Source organism: Nanorana parkeri, unplaced genomic scaffold (genome assembly GCF_000935625.1).
Source record: "Nanorana parkeri isolate BGI_ZX_2015 unplaced genomic scaffold, ASM93562v1 scaffold243, whole genome shotgun sequence".
NCBI lineage: Eukaryota > Metazoa > Chordata > Amphibia > Anura > Dicroglossidae > Nanorana > Nanorana parkeri.
The window spans coordinates 291152-315620 of NW_017306511.1; the positions used below are offsets into that span (position 1 = coordinate 291152).

Sequence of the window (24469 nt, forward strand, 5' to 3'; positions counted from 1 at the left end):
TGTAATGAAACGACTGGGTGACAAATGTGAGCGATCGCAACCAGCCGCGTCTGTATTCAATGAATGCAAAACACCGAGCGCCCTCTGACAATAAGGAAGTGACGTGTGCGTTTCAAGGCTGCCACGTGACCACAGATGTGATGTGCCCAGAGTTGGGCATTCAATTTTTAAAACGTATTTCAATGATCGGTTTAAATAAAGCAGATGGAGCATGTCAGTTAGGTCCAATAATACGCGAGTGATAGGTGTTTGTCAATGGAGACTAGAAGCTAAGGGCTGTGTAGTTTGTCGTGTTATGGACACCCGGAAGTGAAGCGCACGTTGTCATTCTGCATGCTTCAAGCATGGAGCACAGTGCTCCCTATCCCGCTCCTGTTCTTCGTCCTCCGATGTTCACAGCTCCCCCAGACTCCGGGCAACATGTATCGTGGCCCCCAACACCGCCGCCCGTCCAGGCCTATGGACACTGGCCGCCTGCTTGTCCCCAGAGCCCCTGGCATGGAGGATGGAATCTGTGGGGTCCCCAGCCGGGTTATACCCCCAATGTGTCTCAAGGTGGGTGATGAGAGCTGTACACACTCAGGAATACCTGATAGCAGTCCATAGATCAGCCTTAATTTCCAGTGTTCAATGCCTGCTCATTTATCTCTTCGTAGGAGCAAAAAATGCTAAACCCTTAGAAGTGATGTGGTAAACAGATTTCAGAGACACGAGGGCTCATTGCAGCCACATAAAGGGAAGGATGAAGGTGAGGGCAGTAAATGGGGGCTCTATACAAGCAGCCACCATAGTTGACCGCAAAAATGCACTGGCAGCCACCATAGTTGACCGCACAAATGCCCTGGCAGCCACCATAGGTAATCGCATGACATCGTAGCACACTGCTGCTGTGCAGGGACCTGAATGGAGTGTACACATTGAGGGGAATTTGTCAAAACTGAAGCAGAGAAAATCTGGAGCAGCTTTGCACTGCAACCAATCAGCTTCTCTGTCTCATTTTCAAACCTTACCTGAGCAAATTGAGAGAGAGATGCTGATTGGTTGCCGTGGGCAACTGCTTCAGTTTTGATAAATCCCCCCCATTGTATACTACTAATGTAAAAAATAAATAAATATGAACAGCGATAGCTCCACAACTGCGCAATACACCACACACTGCGGAAGTTGTCACAGTGCGCTAGCCCATCTGCTAAAATGCAGCATTTTTGCAGCTGGGCTAGTATAAACGCGCCCTTAGGGGTAACAACACAGCTTATTTCTGCCAGGTATCTAAAAAGTTAACCCTAGGGGTGGGGCTACTCCCACATTGTAAGGGTTAACTGATTGTTTTTCTCTAGGGGCAAAAATAAAGCAAACATACTCACCTGATCCTAGATCCTGCGGCGGTGAGTGCCCACCTCTCTTTTTGACCTTTTGTGGGGGCACGCAGTTTTGAGGCTTGACATATTTGGTACCTATTTACTCAACACAACCTTATTCGGGAATTATATTGTGTTTGTGCGCACTAACATTCATTAAAAAAAAAATTTCTGAGAAATTAGTTTTGATAAACAGTTTTACTAATATCGTGCAACATAAAAGATGACAACTACCTTGTTTTTATTCTACAGGCTGTTTGCTTCCAAAAAAATATAATGTTTTAGGGTTTTAAGTAATTTTCTATCCTAAAATGCAGATTTTAACACGTGTGCAAAGAATCTAAAAAAAAAAAAATATGGGGAAGTGAAATGGATAAGCAGAGGAAGAGAGAGGTAATCTTCTAGCACATAGGCGAGAATACCTGAGGGGCTGTAGTTACCGGTCAGTGTTTAAAAAGCAGTGTCAAAACAGTGGGCGGGGTCTCAAGGGTACAAGGCTCTAGGTACCCAGGAACAGTGTTCGAAGGGGGGTGCACTTACCTCTGCTTGATCTCTGTCCTAGTAATCTGCTAGAGCAGTGGTCCCCAACCCCCGGTCCGCGGATCAAATGGTACCGGGCCGCACAGTCTCAGAGTATCCTTTCCCTCCCTTGCCTGTTAATTGACTGGTGAGAAAAATGCAAAAGCTGAGCTCTATGCACATAGAAATTCTAACACTAAGGCAGTTTTGAATTTCTTTTAAAATATTAAAATTGATTTATAGCCTGTTTCTAGACAAAAATATGATTTAAAAAAGGCAAGCCTGTTAAGACCGTTAATGGAGAAGTATTGGGAGAGTAAAATACATCAGCCATAACATTATGACCGCTGAGAGGTAAAGCGAATAACATTGATTTTCTCTTTACAATGGTGGCTGGAAGTGGGGATGATATATTTGCAGCAAGTTAACATTTTGTCCCTGAAGTTGGTGTGTCGGAGGCAGAAAAAAAATGGCAAGCGTAAAGATTTGAATCACTTTCAAAAGGGCCACATTGTGACGGCTAGACGACTGGATCAGGGCAACTCCGGAACTGCAGCTCTTGTAGGATCTCCCTGGTCTGCAGTGGTCAGGACCTACCAAAAGTGGTCCAAAGAAGGAAAACCGGTGAGGTGGCGGTAGGGTCAAGGGTGGTCAAGGCTCATTGTTGCATGTGGGGAAAAAAGGCTGGTCCATGTAATCCAATTCAACAAATGAGCTACCTTAGCTCAAATTGCTGAAAATGTTAATACTGGTTCTGATAGAAAGGTGTATGAAGGCACAGGGGAATTTATCAGAATCTGGAGCAGTTGCCAATGCTAACCAATCATCTTCTACCTTTTCATTTTCAAGGCTTAACTGAACAAACTGAAGAGAGAAGCTGATTGGTTGCCATAGACAGCTGCTCCAGATTCTGTCTCTTCCAGTATTAATAAATTACTCCTACAGTGTGTCACAGTTTGTTGCATATGGGGGCTGCGTAGCCACAGACCAATCGGGGTGCCCATTCTGACCCGTGTCCACTGCCAAAAGTACCTACAATGAGAACGTGAGCATCAGAACTAGACCACAGAGCAATGTAAGAAGGTGGCCTGGTCTGATGAATCACGTTTTCTTTTACATCATGTGGATGGCTGGGTGCTTGTGTGTCACTTACCTGTGGAAGAGCTTCAACCAGAATGCACTATAGCAGGGGTGTCCATTAGGTCGATCTTGATCTACCAGTTGATCGCAAAGCGAACACTGGTAGATCGCAATATCGCATGAGAGGAGACCTGGGAAGCTGCTGAAGTGAAGGTAAGAGGAGAAAGTGAGAAAAGAGACAGAATATAGAAACGGGAGAGAGCGTGTTACACCACAAAGTCTGCTTTCCAGAGTTTTCGACCTCTGGAACGCAAGTCGGCCGGCTCCCTGCGCTCAGGGGTGGGGGGGGGGCGTGGGGTTGTATTGAAGTCAATGGCACCGGAGGCATGCCCCCCGCCCGCAGTGTGATCGCCCGCATGGGCAGGGGTCGTGGCTGCGGTGCCATTGACTTCAATGCACCGTCACACCCCCTCCCGCCCCTGAATTCAAGTGTTTTTCCGTTGGTAGATCTCATTGAGCTCGTCATTTGAAAAGTAGATCTTCAAACGAAAAATTGTGGGCGCCCCTGCTCTATTTTAATTTATAGTAGGTGTTTCCTTTTTTTTACCCCACTGCTTGTATGTCCAGGGTCTGGGTAACAGATTTCACATATAAAATACAATATACAGTATGTCAATATAGCTGCCAAAGCCATGTTATACTGTATATGAAGATTATTGCGGTAACAAGTTCCTGTAGCAGTCCCTTTTTACTCTAAAGAGACCACTATACGTTTCACAGATCTATTTAAGTACTCATATCTATAAAGAAGCTGAGATGTTTTGACATTGCTTACTGGATTGCTGGAAAGTTATCATTCTGTCATGTTGTTTTGGAAGCAACTTTTATTTTTCCAGGTGTTGTGCAACAAGAAAACCTTGCAGTAAAAATGTTATCAGGATGGGTATATGAGGGTATATCTGAAATCAATATATTTACCAGAAATAAGCTTATCCAGCTTGAAGTATCACTCAGAAAATGCATAGCTTAATTGTTCAGCCTGGCAGCAAAACACTTGATTGATTAAGCCTGGTGGAGCCTGCTATGTTTATGAATTTGGTATCCAAGTTCCGCAAGCTCTTTTTAATTTGACTTCAACAGCATATGCATGTTGTATGTCAAGCGCTTGCTGTTCTACTGATGACATAACTAGTAGTATCCAAGAGATCTGTGGATGAAAATGTCATCCAAATTATCATAGTAAGTCTAATGAGAAATGTCATGTGGATCACAAGACTTCTATAGCCACAGTACTTTTTGTGATTCGAAAATGATTGGTTACTATGGAAACAAAAGACTGGGGGATTGTGAAGTATATAAGAAAGACATTGTTACTATTAGATAACTAATGTAATTTATCAATCTTACATAGATCCAATTTCTCTCTTACAGGTGGGTCTAAGCAGTATGGTCATGGAAACCACATGCAATTAGGAAATGGTTGTTATGGAAACAAAGGACATAAGGTATTAAACTTCAGTACTAAATAAGCAGTGTATACACATTTTGCAGCTCTTATTGCTTGCATGTTTCATGGTTGCCAAATTGTTTGGTCTTCTATTGAGACCGGTCTCCTGCACACAAGGAAAGGAAAACACTGATGCAAAGACCTTACATGAATATTAGCTAAAGGAAAGTAGTGGACTTGCATATAGTCAACGTGATTCCACAACTTTTTTTTTTTCTTTCTTGTGTAAGTTGGATATGGAAACTATACTTAAAGTGACATTAAAGGCTAAAGTCCTCCCCCCTCTCCCCGTGCTATAGTAAGGACTTACCTTAAATTATGCCTCTTAATCCGGTCATCTTCTGCTTTCCTGTAGTTTCTAGCTGTCCCTCCAGCGCTGGTGCGGGTCTCCGATCAAGCGCTGACTCCTCTGTCCTCTTCGCTCACGTCCCACGGGTTCTGTGCGGGTGCACGCTGGTCCATATAACTTGCCTTGTGTCTCTCCTCGTCTCCCGGCCAAGTTGGATATGGAAACTATACTTAAAGTGACATTAAGGGCTAAAGTCCCCGCCCCCAGTGCTAAAGTAAGGACTTACCTTAAATGATGCCTCTTAATCCGATCATCATCTTCTTTCCTGTAGTTTTTAGCTGTCCCTCCAGCGCTGACTCCTCTGTCCTCCTCTTCGCTCATGTCCCACGGAGTCTGTGCGGGTGCATGCTGGTCCATACACTTACCCTGTGTCTCTCCTCGTCTCCCGGCCAAACATCTGAATTGTGCATGCGCCCGCCCCAAGATGCTTTGCAGCCGCCCGAGAAATTCTCAGATGTTCGGACATCTTAACTAAAATCATTTTAACTAAAACCGTATTTAACCGTGCTAAGAAACGCTTCATATTGGTGCTCTCAATGAGTGCTTGCAGTTTGCAAGCGAACGCAAAATCCAGGGCTGCGCTGGACAGCAGTACAGGATATGGGTGGTAGGCCCATTGCCAAAAGATAAGTATAGGGGAGAGGGAACCAGATTTAAGTGGGTAATTCCATTTTCCCAAATTACTTGGTGAAAGTGACCTTGCCTTTTAATGCACATTGTGTGTTCAGGTTCCCATAAGCCTATCGATTTATCATTGGGAAATCGTCCACGAATGGTCTTTCGTACAATAATCGATCAGTTGATGGGAACCTAACAACAATTTATTTTACTGTACTCCTGGCTGAATTTCCTCGATCGGTCAGGCTGGAAAACTTTTTCCGTATAGAAAGATTAGTGGTGTTTTCGTACAAAACATATCTCAACATGAACACCACACCTGCGCAAACGAAAATTCGCTCTGTTAAGCGACGAAGGGGGTGGATTCTATAGCCACTAGCCCTGGAAAAGGCTGCACCTTCTGCTGCTGACATTTCATTATAAAATGAATTCAGTGTATTAATTGTATTCACATCTGTGCTTTCGTTCCTGAAATTGGCAATCGAAATGAACCATGCTGAGCATTCTCAACCAGTTCTTCTGGTGACTACCGTGGAGAATCTTTCCATAGTTGCCAATATTCCAAAACATTGTGGAGGGACTTGTTGTGCATTATTTAGTTTTTTGAGGTGGTCATCCAGTGACAACATTCAGATCTCTCCAGCACGTTCTCTATAGGTTGAACTCGATGGACTTGTGTCTTTTTTCAACCTGACTAACTATGTAACTATGTTGCCTGTAAGCTAATAGAATTTTTTGTTAAATGTATACGTTTTGTGATTGGCTCAAAAGAATCTTTGAATTTCTGAGTACAGTGGTACCTCGTTGCACAAACCTTAATTCGTTCCACGACTCTGGTCACGAACCGATTTTTGGTCGTGAACCGAATCAAACTGTGATCAGACCGCGATCTCAACTACAGGAAGCCATGACCATGTGTCAGAGCAGGGAAGATGGCTGCGGTTGTGTTAATCACCCGAAGCAGAGTTCGCAAACGGAAGCAAAATTATGCCGAACTTCCTGTTCGCGAACCGAATTGTTCACGGACAGAAGCGTTTGTGAACTGAGGTACCACTGTATATACATACATACATACTAGACTATACGTTCTCATGTGCAGGGCTCTCCTAACCCTATTGTATTGAAATTGTATTGTAGCTGTACCGTCTCCCCTATTTTGTAAAGCGCTGCGCAAACTGTTGGCGCTATATAAATCCTCAATAATAATAATAATGATCATAATGTTGGGCCATTTGCGAGTGCTTTTGTATGAGAAAATGACACAAATATATTTTTTGTTTGTGTTTATGCTTTTAGAGAAAACAGAAAAAAGAACCAGTTTACACACATTTCTGTGATACATGTGACCGGGGCTTTCATAACCAGGAAAAGTATGATGAGCATATCTTGCAGCATGTGAAGGTAAGATCAAGTGTGGTGTATATGAATGTTGTATTCCATGTACATACACTATAGCAGTCTATAGCATTTCCAGTGTCCTGCTCATTACATGGCTGTAAAGCTGAACTCCAGGCAGACTTAAATAAAACATTTTTTTTCTAATTATGTATTTAATGTATCATTACAAATAATATTAAATATATGTATGTACTTAATACAGTTAAGGGCCTTTTTTTTCTTATATAAATGCTTTTACCCAAGATTCACACAAATTTATCCCAGGATTCATCCATTTCCCAAATGAATCCAATTAAACAAATGCGTGAAAACATTTATAAATAGACCTCCTAGTCTAAATACCTGAATTTAGTCTTTTTAGCTTTCTGTAATTCTATGTACAGACAGGACTAGGCAAAAGTGGGTCAGCAGGGCTCTACTGCTTGGTGTTGTCAGCTATAACACGGTAAACATGTTTACAGGGGGAACACAGGGTTGACCTCATTCTGTACTGCTGCTCTCTGACTGTTCAGTAAAAGTCTTGGGATGGTGTCCCTAAGGAAGATGTATGAAGCACAGGATGTCGAGGATCTGGCTTTGTTGCCTTTCTGGGGTGCCTAAATCAGAAGACTGGCTTAACAGAATTACAAATATATTATGAAAAATGAATGTGTTTTTAGTTCTGTTTATTAATTTAACCTGATCATTATGTTTGCCATATTATGTAATAATATTTTGCAGCACTCCTTACCGCATATCCCACAAGCAGCGGGTTCTGGTAATGACTGCGGAAGGCGCCACTCACATCAAAACTTGAATACAGATCACACGAGCACGAAAATTCCATATCAGTGCAAATCCATTTTATTGATGGAGGTCACTCAAACGACAAGCGTTTTCGGAGCCACGTAGGGTCCCCTTCATCATGCTCATCTCTGAACCTCGTGAAGGGGACCCTGCGCAGCCCTGTAAGAGATTGTCGTTTGAGTGACATCTATCAATAACATGGATTTGCACTGATATGGAATTTTCGTGCTGGTGACCTCTATATTTGAGTTTTGCCATATTATGTACACCACCTTGGTTATCAAATGTATTTATTTAGTCTTTCTAATAACCCTTTCATTGCTACCGTATGTACATTAGGACATTGTGGACCTGATTAATTGAGCTGATTTAATTCTGTGTGCGAACAAGTTTTGCATCGCTCTATGGCCACTGGATGGAGCAGAGGAGCCTAGTGGCCATATAGCACTTTGAATCTTGTTCGCACAGTGACGAACTGTGAGAACAGTTTATAAATCAACCCCAATGTGTTTTTAAATTAGAAATAAAATAGTAAACTTTGCACTTTTATTCTCATGTTAAAAGTGAAGTCGGTCAGAATTTCTGATCTGCATAATTGTTTCAGGAGCTGACACCACAGGGTTAGTATGGCAGTCGGGTAACTAGCATTTGTAACAGAGGTCAGCAGTGGCAGGCTACTTGTTGGTTGTAATACATGTTCTGTGGTTTTTAAAATGGTCTGCTGAATCTAGGAGTATGTACAGAAATAAAACGGAATATACAGGTTTGCCGTCTCTTCTTGAAGTAACTGTTTTCTTTATGCACTTTTCTATATGTGTTCCTAGTGTCGGGAAGCAGGCTGCAGTTTCAGTGCACATGAGAAGCTAGTACAATTACACTGGAAAAATGTAAGTCACAGTTATTAATGTCTTTGTATGGATGCAGTTCTAACATTCAGTATCTCTGCAAGCAGAAATATGTTATCAGTGTCTGGGGTAGTGACTGGTCTGCATGTACAAAGTATATATGCTGATGAGTTCTTTAGGCAGACCGGCTAGGAATGAAAATCTGTCTCACAGAAGGGTATACAATGTTTTTCATTTTCACACATATAGCTTTAAAGTAGACATAGAGAATTATGGCTTTGTTGCATATAAAGAAACACACTTTTTAACGATGGCAGCTGCAAATAATTACTGCGTAGATGTAGCACAAATAAGTTGTTATTTTTAGTCTATAATTTTTAGTGCAAAGTAAATTTACATTGTATTTAACATCATATATTTTTAGTTTTGCAACCTACATTACCTATTTCCAGATCCAGCTGTTCCATGTATTGTAAATGAATGCAGATATTTGGGGCATCACATATTTTGTATTTTTCCAGCTATTGTAGCAGATGCAGCAGTAATGGGCTCACCACAAGCTTTACTGGTCATGGGGAGGCTCACCTGCCATACACTGACGTGCCCTATAATAGATCTAAAGTAATTTGTACCACCAACAGGAAAAAAAAACGCACATGAATAAATGTTGCTATTTTCCTCTCGCAACACAAAAAGCATACAGCCATTAACGTATCAAATATAATGTTAAAATGTCCATAGCTCTTGGCGGGTGGACTGGAGTACATGCTTCATTGCACTGGCATCAAGCAGCAGGATTGGATGATGTGGTTATAAATATGAAGCTCTGCAGATATTTGTTGCTGCCAGTCTTCCTGCTCGATATTGAATGATCTGAGATGGATCAAGCAATAGTAGTGTCATGTCTGTGGCCTTTTCAAGGCATGCCTTGCTACATTCTAGTGTTCTTTCTTACTTATTGACCAGTGTTTATTGAAAGACACGCATGCTTTTGAATTGTTATGCAAACATCCTTTCTTTCTCGTCTATTGAGGGACACAGGAAGTACTATGGCCTGCAGGAGGATTGTACACTGGTAGAGTTGCAGCTAACGATTATTTTCAAAATCGATTAGTTAGCCGATTATTAAGTTCGATTAATCGGATAAAAAAATATGTCTATATAGCTGCGTGAGCTTTGTCATTCTGATTGCAGCTGTCTCGCTTATTTGTTGGCTTTACGTTTGGAGTACTGCATCTGGACCCTGCTGGACTGGTGGTTGGGAGCATAACCTGGAAGGGACCTTTTGAGCAAAGTTCCGCTTGAGGCACATTCTAGACTGTCTGTCAAAAGTTAGCTGGGGAGGGTTTTCCAGATCCAGAGCTGCAGGCATTGGTGCTTGCCCTGTTTCTGAAGACTCGCTTAGTGATTAAGACCATCAAGCCTAGCACCGCAGGAGTCTTTATTCCCACTAGGATAGGCCTTTATTTCCTGTTTAAAAAAAGCTGTCATTTTGTCCCTTCCTAAATTAAGCTAAACTGCTACATCTCTGCAAATAATAAATCTAATAATAATCATAATGACACAACACAAGTGCTGAATGATGCAATGGTCTTTTTGTATACAGAAGGGAAAAACAATTAGTAAAAATTATATAATTGGAGCTAAATGAATAATACAAATAAGTACAATAAAAGAGCACAAATAATACATTATGTAGCAAGTTCATCCTCTAGTTGTATCAGTGTCTACTCAGATGATATCACACCCCCTTTATGGGTCTTTCATCCAATCCGCATCTTCCCTAGGATTCTGCAGTGCTCACGGAAATCCTCCACCATATGGCGCCATCATACTGTGGGCAAATTCCTTGATGTAGGTCAAAATCAGGTCACAGCCTTGAGTGTTTTTTGATGCAAATATGACCCCCCCCCCCTCAAAACTATGTGTATATGTATGCGTGTCCAATACATTTCCTACTGCTTTTGCCACAGAAGGGGTTAAGGTGGTGAGTGCTGTCACTATCTGCGGGTTGAAGTGTCGCACGTGATCTTTGTCCCGCCATTGAGCATTTGTAAACCGGAGACCATCTCCCCACTGTTGCTCCTACTTGCAAAAAGCTTCCTAGAACTTTGATCTTTGATCCATTCCTACTGCCGCTTACAGTAACTTTGGCCACCTCCGGCGATCTGACCTTCACCTGTTACCAGCTGTCCTGGTAACGGGAGTACCTAAGGCCTTGCCTCTTACTTTGAGCCTATAGGTTTCCTTACCTCCAGGCTGTCACAACATGTCGGATTCTAGACATGGGGGCACATTCCCACTCTAACTTTCCATTAATGGCTGTGGATTAGTTTGCAGGGCACCTACTGATGGTGCTGATATCTGTAACCTAGAACAATACCCTCTGCTCCTAGAGTCTGTTCCGTTCTTAGAATCCTCTTTAGCTCCATTGGGTGTTGCTGGGTCTTTGGCCCTTTTGGCAGAGGTCTTTTCCAGTTGTTTGGTAACTCTAGTCGCAAAAGCCTGCATCCTTTCCTACAGATTATATTCCTGATTTGTCCACAAAGTTGGCATTAGGGCTTTTTGAGATGAGAAAACAGGCCACAATAAAGTTGAGCCAGTTTTAAAAGAATTTAGAAAACTTTTATTAACATAGAAAACATTAAAATATCCACGAACACTCGTAAAAGCAAGTCACAAATATTGGCAGGGGATTATCAAAGTCTTGAGGAGCAAGACTGGTTAGTTGCATCTATTTATACAAGACCCATATGGTATCAACCACTAGATGTTAGTGTGATTTCACCAATATTCAATATTTCCGCCTTCAATGCGTTTCATGTCATCGCTTCATCAGGAAGGTGAGTGAAGTAATTTGTAGGTATTGTATTACAATCCAAGTGTTTAGGAAATAATCCTCTATTAAAATCCAGTAGGAGATACTGCCACCCCAACAAAGAATCTTCAGGCACAGGGGAAAGGGTTAATAACCAGAGAAGTACACCTCCAATATCTTAACGAGACAGGAAACTAATGTTCACAGAAGGCCAGCTAATTCCCCGTATAACTTGGTTTAATTGTACTGACATAGATGTGTTTCCTTATCCACAGCGCATGTGGGATTCCGCCCAAAACAGCTGACTGTAGCATTAAACTATTGTTGGGGCAGTTTGCTGGAACCTTCTCTTCTCACTTTTCATGTGTTTTTATGTGTGTACATATGTGTAGGGTACATTGGCTAAAGAGCTGGACTGTGGAACCTTTTGTGTAAGCATTTCATCCGCATAGCCATCCCATGATTTAATGCAGAGATAATTTTATTTCAATGAGCTTGTAAATTGATGTTTTCTAGATGCATGGACCTGGAGCCAAGCGAATTAAGCTGGACACACCAGATGAGATTGCCAAGTGGAGGGAAGAGAGAAGAAAGTAGGTTAACATATATGGAAAAATAAAATTTAGTAATAAATTAAATTAATTAAATTAAAAAACCAATACAAATGATGGGATGGACAATCGACTCGGAAAGGAAAGAAACAATAAGGCTGAATTATGAAATAAATAATATTTATTTCATAATTTCACATACACCTTATTTGTACTTAAGTCTCAATAGTCACTTTATTATTGACTTATTTATTTAAACATATACACTGCTTTTGTGTCCTAGGGACTGATCTCTGAATGGTTTGAGGACTGCAAGTTCAAGCTGTTGAACCAAATTCTCCAGATTTCAATCCAATGGAGCATCTGTGGCATGTGCTGGAAATACAAGTCTGATCCATGGAGGCTCTACCTTCAGAGGTCTAGTGGAGTCAATGCCTTGATGGGTCAGGACTTTTTTGGCGGCAAAAGGGGGGCATACTCAATTTTAGGAAGGTGGTCATAATATTATAGGGTCTTATCCTCCTCCTGTTTAAAGAAGATGTACATATTCTAATGGTAAAGTAGAACTGAAGCCAAGGCCTCCTTCTTTTTTTTTTTTCTATTTCAAAGAAGGGGTCGGTTTTAACCCCTTTCACCTTTTTTTTTTTTTTTTCCCTCTGTGTCCCATTGGGGAGAGTTCCTTTCACAACTTCACAAGTGTAAAAAAATTAAATAGCCAGGAGGCGCAAAGATCACGGTTAAATAGACCGATGTATTCATGAACTTCAATTCCCCAGTCAGAATCCTTGCCTGTTCTACAAGCGCTTTGGTATAGCAACTACATTGGATGCCGGTCAAGAACAAATATGTAAAGCTGCTACGTAGTTAAAGAGGAACTCCAGCAATTTACAAAATGAACTCCTTTTGATCAAGGGGCTGGATTAAAGAAGATATACTCGCCTGATCCTCAATCCCGCCTGGCAGCTATACCAGCCCCCACAGTCTCTTCTCTGTGCTCCAGCGGTTTAAAGCCCCACTAACGTCATCACTTCTAATGCAGGTCCGTTTACCTGCATTAGAGCGGAGGACGCCAAGGCATATACTACAGCCGGAGTGGAGGGAGAGAGATGAGCACTGACTGCTGCAGGACCAAGGATCAGGTGAGTATATCTTGTGTTTTCTGGCCCCTAGACCAAAACGAGCAGTTAACCCTGGCAGTGTGGGGGTAACCCCACTGCCAGGGTTAATTTTAATAGCTGCAAAAGGCCTACGACTTTTGTCCGCTGTTTGAAACTTTGGTCAGCTTGAGAGCAGTCGCTTGTCAGAAAGGTACTGCAAACAGTTGTCTCACTCCAAATGGTTTAAGTTCTTTGTTGCCCTCTCCGGCTATCCTAAAAGACTATTTGGGAAAATCCAAGTTAGACATCTGGTAACTTTGTTTCCAGGAGTCTTTCAAGACAGCAGTTACTGCCCACCTTATTAATGTTATGTGTTTTTCAGTATGGCTAGTGGTGCTCTAGTAAAGGTAAAACTGAGGATCTGTGGACAGTATCGTCAGTTTAAAGATTTGTACTAGACTTAGTTACCGATAAGTCTAGCGTGGAGTTTCTTTTATAATGTTAAATGGTTGTGTCATTGAAATGTGCATTGGTCTGATTTCAGTTTCTTTTAGGTTCACAGCATTGATGTTGAATAGCAATATGCTGTGTTTCACTAATAACTTTCTATTGCATCTGTTGCATTCTCTGCCAAATCATCCAGTCATTAGCATAACTCTATATGCTTTATCTGCCTGCAGAAACTTCCCAACATTACAGAACATTGCACGGAAACATCAGCTCCAGAAGGAAAAAGAAGAGCGAGGAGATGTGCTGACGACAACTCAGTTTGGGTATGTATAAAATATTATTGCAGCTGCTGTGATTGCTACAATTCTCTAATCTGATTGGAGTGAAGGCTTGAAGCCTTGTGATAAGAAAACTACTCGTTGTATATGCCTCTTCCTTTCTCCCATAACGATAACATATCTTTTGCGGATACTGGCAGGAAATGTTTTATTCTACTGTATACTGTATTTCCTTTAAATGTAAATAATTTAAATGTTGCTTCAGTGTCTATTCTCTAAAGCTGATTTGGGCTGGCACAGACCATACACAGCCTCACTGCTTTGGAGTACTTAGTACTTATTCATATTTTATACACAATTCTGGTACCCTAACACACGATCATATTAGTGGGCAGATGTCATACATTGTGATGCACTGCTTTGCTCTGCATAAAGGTGTGTTTCCAAAATGAATGGGCTGCCTTGATCCATTTTGTTAAAGAGACATTGCCACTTTACCCTTGCAGTGTATGTGCAAAGGGAAACTCCCTACCTCACTATACTAACCTTACTTGCACTCTCTCTCAGCTCTTAGTCTTGCATGCTGTATAGAGTCAATCTGAGATTTCCAGGTATAGGGAGCATGTGACCTTGCCTGGCAGTGAATTGCTTGGCCTAAATACAGACCTGGGGAGTGATGTCACCCCTTCCCCAGATCTCTGATGCAGGCAATTTTAGTAAGCGAACAAAGAAAACAAGGCTTTTAAATGGATAGGATGCAGCCAGGTATTTACCAAATTGCATACACCCCTGGGACGGTATACAAGACTAAAATATATATACAGTGTATACATAGTGACCCAAAATTTCTTCATTCAGGAAAATGAAGGGGATGAGGACTGAACAAGCAGGCAGTGCTAAAAATAAGCGATTTTGGAAACACAAAAAGCAAAAAAACTTTCAAAACATGTGTAGAGGCAATGAGAAACCAAAGGAAGAGTTGATGGAGCCTAAAAATGAAGATGCCCCTGAGAAGAAAGTTACCAGTCATAGTAGTGAGAACACTGTGAACCCTTTGGATATCCTGGTAGGCAGTGGCCCAGGTAAGGTGTCCTTTTTTAGTTTTTTGTTTTTTTAAATAAAATACAAACGTATTACCACTTGCATACAGTTTATCTACGTTAAATGGTGAAGTTGATAACCAGTATTGTATTGGGTGTGAGGGGTGCTGATGTTTCATCTGCTCTTCTTTTTCAATTAAAATAGCATATTCACTTTTATTATGAGTAAAGAGAGATTTAGTGGTTTCTTTGTAGCAAGTGTGTAGCTCTTTACCTGCTGGCATGCACCATGTAAATGTTGTTCTTGGTACGACTCTTTGGACATATGCACCAGCACATAGCTTCTTGTACACTTTAGGGCTTCAACTAATGATTATTTTCATAATCGGTTAGTTGGCCTTCTTTTTTTTTTTTATTTTTTATTTATTTGAATAAAAAAATTAATAAATCTTCAATTTGAAAAAAAAAAATACACAAATGGGGTGTTACAACAAACATATAAAGTTTACTTCAGAATAAAACTGCATGCACAATTTTTTTGCACTGGAATACAGTACCACGTGTACCAATGCAGGCAATCGCACCCTGGGCGAGAGGCGTGTTTTGGGTGCTATTGAAATGAATGGCAACGCACCTCCCCCGATTTTATTGATTAGTGCTCAAACTTCTTAGCTAATGCAGTATAGTACTCCTCTGTGTATGTTCACTGAGGTGTTTTTTACATATTAATGTTTATACTCTTCTGCCTGGCACTTTTAAAATAGACTATACTTCACTAAAATGCAGTTCCATGGCGATTGTTGAGTGAGAACTCACGTCAGCTTCAGAAAATCTTCCTCATCCTGCACTTCTTGCATGTGTGGCCCACATTCCATTTACAAGTTTAAAGGAGAACTATGGGGTCAGTGTTTTTCCCCATAGTTCTCAGGGTAACGGGAGGACACAAACTACCGTCCTCCCGTTACCCTAAGCTCAGTATTGAGCTTAGGGTACTGAGACGCCGCAGACGGAGCGGATCTCGACGTAGATGACGGGATCCGCCCAGCTGCGTGAGTGACAGCTGGCTCTGCCTATCTAAAGGCAGAGCCAGCTGTACCCGCCCCCTCCCCAGTCCGTTCCGCCAGTCAGCGCTGGCAGATCGGAGCGGGGAGAGGGGAATACAGCCCCTCCCCCTGTCACGGCAGAGAGCCATGACAGGATCGAGAGGTGAGCGAACCTGATATGTGTTCGCTCACCTCCCGATCTACTGAGCCGACCTGTGACAGTCTCATTGTCACAGGTCGGCTAGAACTATGAGGTGAGTGGAAATCACTCATCTCATAGTTCTCCTTTTAAATCTGCACAAAAACGTTTATCCACACTTTGTGTGCACCAATTGCCTTTGCAAACTTGGGTATTACTTTGTAAAGTAGCAGTGGCATAATCAATGGGCTACACAAGCTGTACAGAGAGTACAGATTTTTTATGCACAACGGAGAGTAGATCTGTGGGAAGGACCCACCAGGCCACACCTTCTACGGGCTGCCTGCCGAATGGGTGGGAACAAGACCAGTCATCCTGCACAAGGTGAGAGAGCAGCAGTGACTATTCTTTATTATATGAAGCAATGTTTCATGTTGGATTGTTGCACAGATCTGAAAGAAATATACAAAGCACAACGAGATTTGAGTAAGAATACATGTCTCTTGTATTTAGGAGTTCAGATTTTAGTGCCTAATAGTAAAGATGGCGAATATATATATATATATATAACCCAATACTATACCCCCCCCAAAAAAAACCCCAATACTAGCATTCAAGCAACCACTGAACCTGAGAAGAAAATTGGTACGCAGTAAGCTGACCCCCCAGAACAGGCGCTTACACACACAGTACAATGCAATAAACCCCGCTGCAAACTTTACCAACATATATGTGATAGAAATACAGCGAGTCACAATAACAAAGCGTACACCATTAAGGGGTCATACTCATGCACATCTGCTAACGTGGTGTACATGATACAGTGTTCAGCATGTGACAAAGGTTGTTAGATTGGGGGAACTGGCCTTAAGCTGCAGCTCAGGATGAACCTACACAGGAGCTCGATCAAGAACCACAAAGAGAATGAATATTGCACCCCAGTAGGACATCACTTCTCCCAGAAGGATCACTCCGTCCAAAACCTCAATATTAAAGTACTAAAAGGGAATTTTTAAAAACTCATGAAAGGAAAATATTTGAGATGAAAATGATTTTACATTTCAATGTCATAAAGGAGGGACTTAATGTGGATTCTGGTTTTCTGACACACTACCAGAACTTTTTATGAATCTTCAGAACATCCCAATATTCATGTATGTGGTATATCTCTGATCTGTTTAGGGTTTATTTGTCATACTACATTTTATTTTTTCTGTCTTTTTGATTATCAGGAGGCATTTTTTACGCACAGGTCCAACATTTATGACACCCCACTCACCCCCACCCCCTCCTCTAACAGCTTTCTCCTGTCTTAACTGACAAACTGTCATGTTGCTTACTATTGCTTCTGACCTGATGAAGAGAGGTATCATTGCACACTGCAATACTACGTTTTTGTTTTTTTGACGAATATATATATATATAATCAAAATGTGTTTTTGTTTTTTTTTGCATTTACATCTTTGTCTATTCTCATCCTTAGAATCTGACAGCGGTGAAGAACAGAGCAATAATGGTTTAACTGTCATTCCTAGGCAGGTGACATCCGGTCTGAGTAATCTGATGTCTAGTTATGGGAGTGCATCAGACAGTGAGCCTGATGGTATGTATGTTACCGAGTTTCCACTGATGAAGAAAATGAAAGAGAAAATTAATCTTATTGTGGATGCTCCGATTACCATTTTTTCAAGTACAAGTACTGATACTTTTCCTCAAGTACGAGTAGCGATACCAATTTCTTTTTGGTCATGTGACAGTTTTTCTAAAACAATACAAACTAATGATTTTAGGGCAGCAGTAGAGCGCCGGGGCCTGGTCACAGCTGCTAGTCCCAGCAATACATTATACAACAATGCAGATTAATATGAACCTACATACTCTGTGTTGCTCTGGGGTGGCGGCCTGATCTGTGTGGGGTCTCGGGTTGGCTGTGCAGTCCGGAGGGTCTCGCGGGTGGGTGCAGTCGGCGGAAGCACTGTAATCCGTGCTGCATGGTTCCCCAGTAAGGAGGAGGAGATGTGCGGCCGGCACTGTAAACTGGCTCTGCGGTTCATAGGAAGGCTTCCGAGGTCCTCAGCAAGCGCGGAACCTCAGACAACCACTTCAGTTTGAAAATGTAAAGGGCTGGTATCGGCATTTTGTATCAGGGCAGTATCACGATAAGAATACTCATGAAATGCCCAGTATCTGCACTGATACCTGTATTGGTGCCTCCCTAAATTTTATGGTTTGTGTAAAGGGGTGTTTCATGTAGCCAGGGCTTTTTCACCTGAGATTTTTAATTTGGTAACGTAGCCTTACTAAAATGTGTGCACAAAACAAGGCGGTCAGGTAATGGGCTATTAGTGGTAGTTCACCATGTGCGCAGCGATTTCAGCCACTGAATAGCTAAAGCAGAACTCCAGGCAACATCATTATTAACCCATGCAGTGGGGTCTACCCTCGCACTGCAAGGGTTAATTGCTCGTTTGTGTCTAAGGACTAACATAAAAAAAGTTGTACTCTTCTGAACCTCTGAGCTGAACGACTGTGACGGTGCTCCCTCCAGCCTGACTCCTCAGCTGCAGAGATATCTCCCTTGGTGATGACTCGAGGATCCTTGGACTGGTGCAGCAGATGGGGAGAGAGGCGGAAGGCATCGGTCTAAGAGCAAGCTGGCCTGAGGATCAGGCGAATATATCTTTTGTTTTTTTAATTTTTTTTAATTTCAGTCTCTAGACCTAAACGAGCAGCTAACTTGCAGTGCAGGGGTAGCCCCACTGCAAGAGTTAATACAAATGTTGCCCAGAGTTCTGCTTTAAATAACAGTCCAAAATTACCAGGGAGTATACAGTATCATAGCCATTCCAGGATTATTCCATTTTTTTTCTCATAACACATTTTATAAACAGACATTTTGCTGTTTTAATAAAATGACCGAATAAATGGGAGAAGCTTGGTAGGGCTGTGATGTACTCAGGTTTTTTTTGGACTGATAAAATGTGTGTACAGACTGTAGAAGGTTGGAAATGTAAGCTTAATTCATGCATTTCTCTGGGTTATACAATATACTACAGGCTGGGTATATTAGCTACGTGTAATGAGCACGCTCAATCCTTAATTTGTCCATCATGCACTGGCTCCCTCTGCTGGACATTTACAAACGTGACTAGATGGTTTATTTTGCTGGATATTTAATGACATCATACAGTAACTTGCATTAAAGGATACAGACAATCCTCGAGTTACAATAGGGTTACGTTATGGAAAATCCATCGTAAAGCGAAAACATCGCAAACCGAGGAGTTGTGTACTGTACTGCCGCAGTTGGCAACAGACAGACTGCTATTGGCAATTGCAATAGCAGGTTAGCTATCGAATCCCTGCCCACTAAGAGGAGGAGGAGTGGACCTGAGAGAGAAAGTACTCTCTCAGGTCTGCTCAGTGGGCGGGTGCAATAGCCAACATGCTTTTTGCAATTTGAAATAGCCAATAGCAGTCTTGCTATTTCTCCCGGCTGTTTACATCCACCTGCCGGCTGTGGAAGCTACCCGGCAGGTGAATGGGGACAGCTGAGAGCTTCGGGGCTGGTTGCTTGAGAGTTACTATTACCTCACAAGTATCCAGATACTACAGTTATCTGGCACCTACTGATCCGTGGGTGCTGAATAATTGTGAGTTTACTGTACAGTAAACTCCATCGTAATTGCGAGAGAAACAGACTGCAAAGCAAAAAAAAAAGGCTGCTTTTTTAGTGCTAGTAACACACTGCATTATGTATGTCATGTTTTTATTTTGGCCTATCATAAATTGTTTTCTGCTCTGTCTAAACCAGTACAAGTTACCGTAATTTAGTATTGGTTACTGCATATAATTACTATTTACCATAGAAAGGGAGGTTTTCTAGTTTGTTTTGATTGTAAATGCATTTAGTTGATGATTTTATTTTCCTCCAAGTCAGTGAGTGGGTACCTCAGTTGGAGCAGCATCTTTTTTTAATTATATTTATTTTGGCCAGGTAGACATTATCCCACAAACAAGCAATTTGTGTTAATGATCTGTATGTAATGAGGTAGTCTTAAACTGTGTGGGCAGACTCATTCTGGGCAGGCAGGTATCAGTAACAAATAGGTTCCTGCTGTTGAAGTTTTACATTTGCTTACAAAGTTCTACTTGGGGCTATTTTAGTGTTTTTTTTAAAATGACATGATATAGTCTTAAGTTCCTTCATGATGTCTAAGCCTACATTTAATTTTGAACCTGCTCCTGAATTAGCACTTTTATAATACTGAATGATTTTATTGAACTTGCTTTTTGTTCTGTTCTAGAACTTCCTCTTAAGACGGTGGCTAAAGCTTTAGAAGACAACAAGAAAATCCTTGCAAAAGTCACCCAAAATGTGTATTCTAAAGCGGCAAGCACGAAGCCTGAACAGACCCTAAAGACATCAAACATGGGCTCCCAAAGCAGGCCACCACATAATAAAGTTCAGACTAATTATAGGCAAAACCTAGCAGAGAAATCATCCAGACCCAGAAAACGACCTACTCTTCTAGAAATGGTAACTACAATTGTTCTGCCTTGCTTGTGATTGTGTATTGTTGATGTCTTAGAACAGTGATGGCGAACCTTTTTGAACCCGAGTGCCCAAACTGCGACGCAAAATCAATTTATTTACCTCAGTGCCAGCGCTGAAAATAAGTTTTGTATTGTATTGCAGTTCGGGCGCTCAGGCTTAAGAAACGTTCAACATCACTGCCTTAGGCAAAATAGGGAAACGCGCATATTCAAACATTTATACACTCAATAAAACACATACACACATAATGAAACGCACACATCACGCACTTATTAAAACACACACACAGAACTACTAATAAAAATCAATAATTAAAACATTGCCCCCAAGATTACACTCCTATGCTCTTTTACATTTTACTACTTTCATCACTTATGTCCAACATTTTTCCTTTATATGTTCAAGCACTGGGCAAGGATACACTTTAATGAATCCTCCCATTTGAAGTAAGGTTTGCCATCTGCAAACACTTCTGTTTTAACATTGATTTGTTGTATATTTGTACTGCAGAATTATAATGGGCTTTTTATTTTAAAAAAAAAACCTGTCCTGAGAAATATGAAAGCTGTAATTGCTGCCCTTCTGAAAATGCAAGTTGTCTGGCTGTCTCTGGCAGCTGTATTGAATCACGGACCAAGAACAAGCATGCAGCAAGTTAAGTCAAACACCCTATCTGCATACACATTTCTGGTCATTGACTAAGAAACAAAGTCATAGGATCAGCATGACGAGCAACTAGCGTTTTCAGAAGTGGAGATTAACAATTGCAGCCTATGAGTATCTCTCAATAAGTTTTCTTTAACTTTTGAGCCTTGTCATTAATTCTGGGTACAGGAATAGATGAGTTTGCCAAATAGTATGTGCTCGGGTTATTTATTTTATTTATTACAGGTATTTATATAGCGCCGACAATTTACGCAGCACTTTACCTAGTTGCACATTCACATCAGGTTTGACTTGGTCTAATGCAGGGGTGCCCATTAGGTCGATTGCGATCTACCAGTCGATCGCAAAGCGATCCCTGGTAGATCGCGATGTCCTGTCCTCCTGCCGTGGGGCTTCTCTGGATCCCCACTGCTCTCCCCCATCTGTATGCAGCGGGGATCTGAGGAGAAGTGAACAAAGCACTGCAGCTGGCGGCGGGTAGGCGGAGGATAGAGCCGCTATCACAGCAGCACACTGAGCGGTGAGTAGAGAGCCGCTCGGCCTGGATCTGACAGCCGGCGACTCTCTCTCTCTCCTCATCGCACATGCTGCTGTGACAGCGGCTCCCTCCCCCCTGAATGCAGGTGTTTTTTCGTTGGTAGATCTCATTAAGCTTGTCATTTGAAAAGTAGATCTCCGAACGAAAAATTGTGGGCGCCCCTGGTCGAATGTGTGTAAATTTTAGAGCCTGCAGAATCTTTCCTTTTCTCAGATATATAGAGCTATATATATCTAATAATAATATATAATATATGTATAGAGCAGCAGAGACGAAATACAACCAAGGAGCCAGTGGACACTGATGAAGTAAACCTGTCATGAACATGTTGCTTGTAATGAGTCACAAACGCAGAACAAGAAGACAGGAAATGAAAGTCAAAGAAAAGCCAGAATCCCTTATCTCTATACTTGCTCTGCACCAGGACCCAGTGTTGATGCCAAACAATAGGCATGATAACCAGGCAATTGCTATTTTTACAGGGGATGTCAAACAAAGGCAACCTCTGTATTATTCTCATAACAGATTTCTCTCATAACAGGAGCCAGACAATACTGACAACAAATGAGAAGAGTTTAAAAGGTTAGGCATTGGTAGAACTTGTTCTAAGTGCCCCAAAGTGCATTCACATTCAGACATCTATATGTATGCTGATATGGGTGGCTAAGGTGCAGCATTTGAGAAAACAGCGATGGAGAAGATACAGTAGCAAAATCCAGAAGAAAATAAGCAGTTGGGTAGAGAAAGCAGCTAGGACCTTAGTAAGTAGGGGCACCTGTGCAAGAACAAGACAGCCATGTGGATTGTAGACTGCAAAAGAATAGAGAGACACCATAGCAACAGGATGACAGGAATGAGGAATCTGCAAGAGTCAGGCATGCCTTGAAAGCTAAGACAACATCAGAATCCAAGTACTGTATCACTAATTTAACACAATTTTTAGAGTTAAGAATTTGACATTGGCAGAAGTGGTTTATTGCTCGCACTTGGACGCAGACAGTGTGCGTAGAAGTGCAGGCCCCTGGACCCACACAGATGTGCAGGTTCATGTATGCGTGTTACCGTGCATAATTGTGTGCAGCTGCATTCTCCCATAGGGAAGAACAGACTGCTGTGCGCAATTGCACGCAGCACCTGTCCCTTCCAGGATTGGGTCTTTTTACAGGCATGCATGCTCATCTGAATGAGCCCTAAGGGCTTGTTAACAGCATGTCTGTATCATGTCCAGACCAAAACAGTTTGTTCCCGGACCAAAAAAGCATCCCAATGTATCATTGTATTGATACATTGTATGGTATTTCTGGGCTCTGTTTACACCAGCGCAGTCTGTTCCGGTCCAGACAGAAAAAAATATTTCTTCCCTCATTTTCTCTGGTCTGGAATGCACCTAATCGCATGGAAACACACAAAAAAAAGTGTAAAACTGCAGTGCCTTTGCAGATCTGGTCCAGACATGGTGTGAACAATAGGCCTTAAAGTGGCCTATGGGCCAAGGAGTTTTTTGATCTATATAAATACACAGTACAAGAGTATACAGTATATGCAATACAGTACATGGGGTTCTTAAAGTGCAAATAAGTCAAATTAGCAGCAATCCAGAAGAATAAAGAAGCAACAATTCAAGTGAAGCAGATCTGATCGGACCGGAACACAGGCATTGATGTGTCGCGCGTTCCGGTGCAGGCGATCGCACTCCAGGTGGGGGACAGTGGTGCCATTGACTTCAATGCACCACCACGCCCCCCTTCCGCCCCAGAATGCAGTGAGCCGGCCTTGGATGTGACCCAATGCGTTCTGGCTCCGAATCATGCCGGATTGTGCCGTGGCTAGTGTGAACTAGTCCTCAGCGATCCAGCCCCATTTGCAATTGTGAATGGGGCCTTAGGGGTCTATTTGTTTTCACACAACATTTACCAAGGATTCATGCAGCACAGTTTGGATCTCTGTGATCAACACATGCGAGTCTTAGGATAATTGAATTTGATTGTAAAATGTGTGAATCCCGGGGTAAAGTTGTGTGAAACCCTTTCTAAATAAACCCTTTCCTTTTTTAGTATAAGGAGCTGCCCCTTCCTCCTTCACTGCCGAAGGATATGGCCACCCCTGTGTCATAGCGGTCATCTGTGTCTGCACTGACTTCTGTCACAGCTATAGTATGTACATACCTTCACCAGTTCTCACCCCTTTCCACCCCAATCTCTTTAGGCAAAACTGTCTGGTACATTCAGCATACACACTCTACATGTAGTTAGGTGAACCACTGAGGATAGGGGACCTGTTTGTGCTTAGTTCTGCCTCTTCCTGATGAATCAAACCCGGTGCTGTGCCAAAAGCCATTCAGAGTAAATGACCCAATTTTTCGCAATTGCTGTTAAATGACCTATAATCTCTTAGAAAAATGTTTCATATTTTTTTTTTCCCCTCTTGTCCCTCATATTTAGTGCTACAAGTTGCTTTAATTTGATTAACTTTTAATTTGATGAGCAAGTATTTATTTTTATATTTGCAGCTGCTGGCACGGGACATACGCCATGAGAGGAATGTGGTTTTACAATGTGTGAGGCACATCTGCCAAAACAACTTTTTTGACCAATCGCTGGCTGGCACTAAACATGTGATAAATGACCATTCTCCAAACACAGAGGATTTGGGAATTACAGAGACTAAAGATGATGACCTGAGAAATGGGCGAGGTGAACATACGGCTAAGGGGAAGCCGAGCCCAGGCCCATTCATGAGGCAATTACAACCTTTGGATGATGAAATCTGGGAGACAAATGTTAGCTGTATCGAGACATTTGCTGTTTAATTTATAGGATGCAACTTTTTTT

The 24469-nt window shown here is 41.9% G+C and overlaps 1 protein-coding gene across 1 annotated transcript; it reads left to right on the forward strand.

Annotated features, from left to right (window-relative positions):
* The first annotated feature begins 292 nt into the window (after positions 1-292).
* On the forward strand, positions 293-24469 carry NUFIP1 (NUFIP1, FMR1 interacting protein 1). Its single transcript, XM_018556603.1, has 10 exons — positions 293-555; positions 4389-4462; positions 6728-6832; positions 8440-8502; positions 11795-11871; positions 13607-13699; positions 14513-14736; positions 17360-17479; positions 20184-20416; positions 24148-24469. The coding sequence occupies exons 1-10, from the start codon at positions 345-347 to the stop codon at positions 24445-24447; spliced, it is 1500 nt and encodes a 499-aa protein (XP_018412105.1). The 5' UTR covers positions 293-344; the 3' UTR covers positions 24448-24469.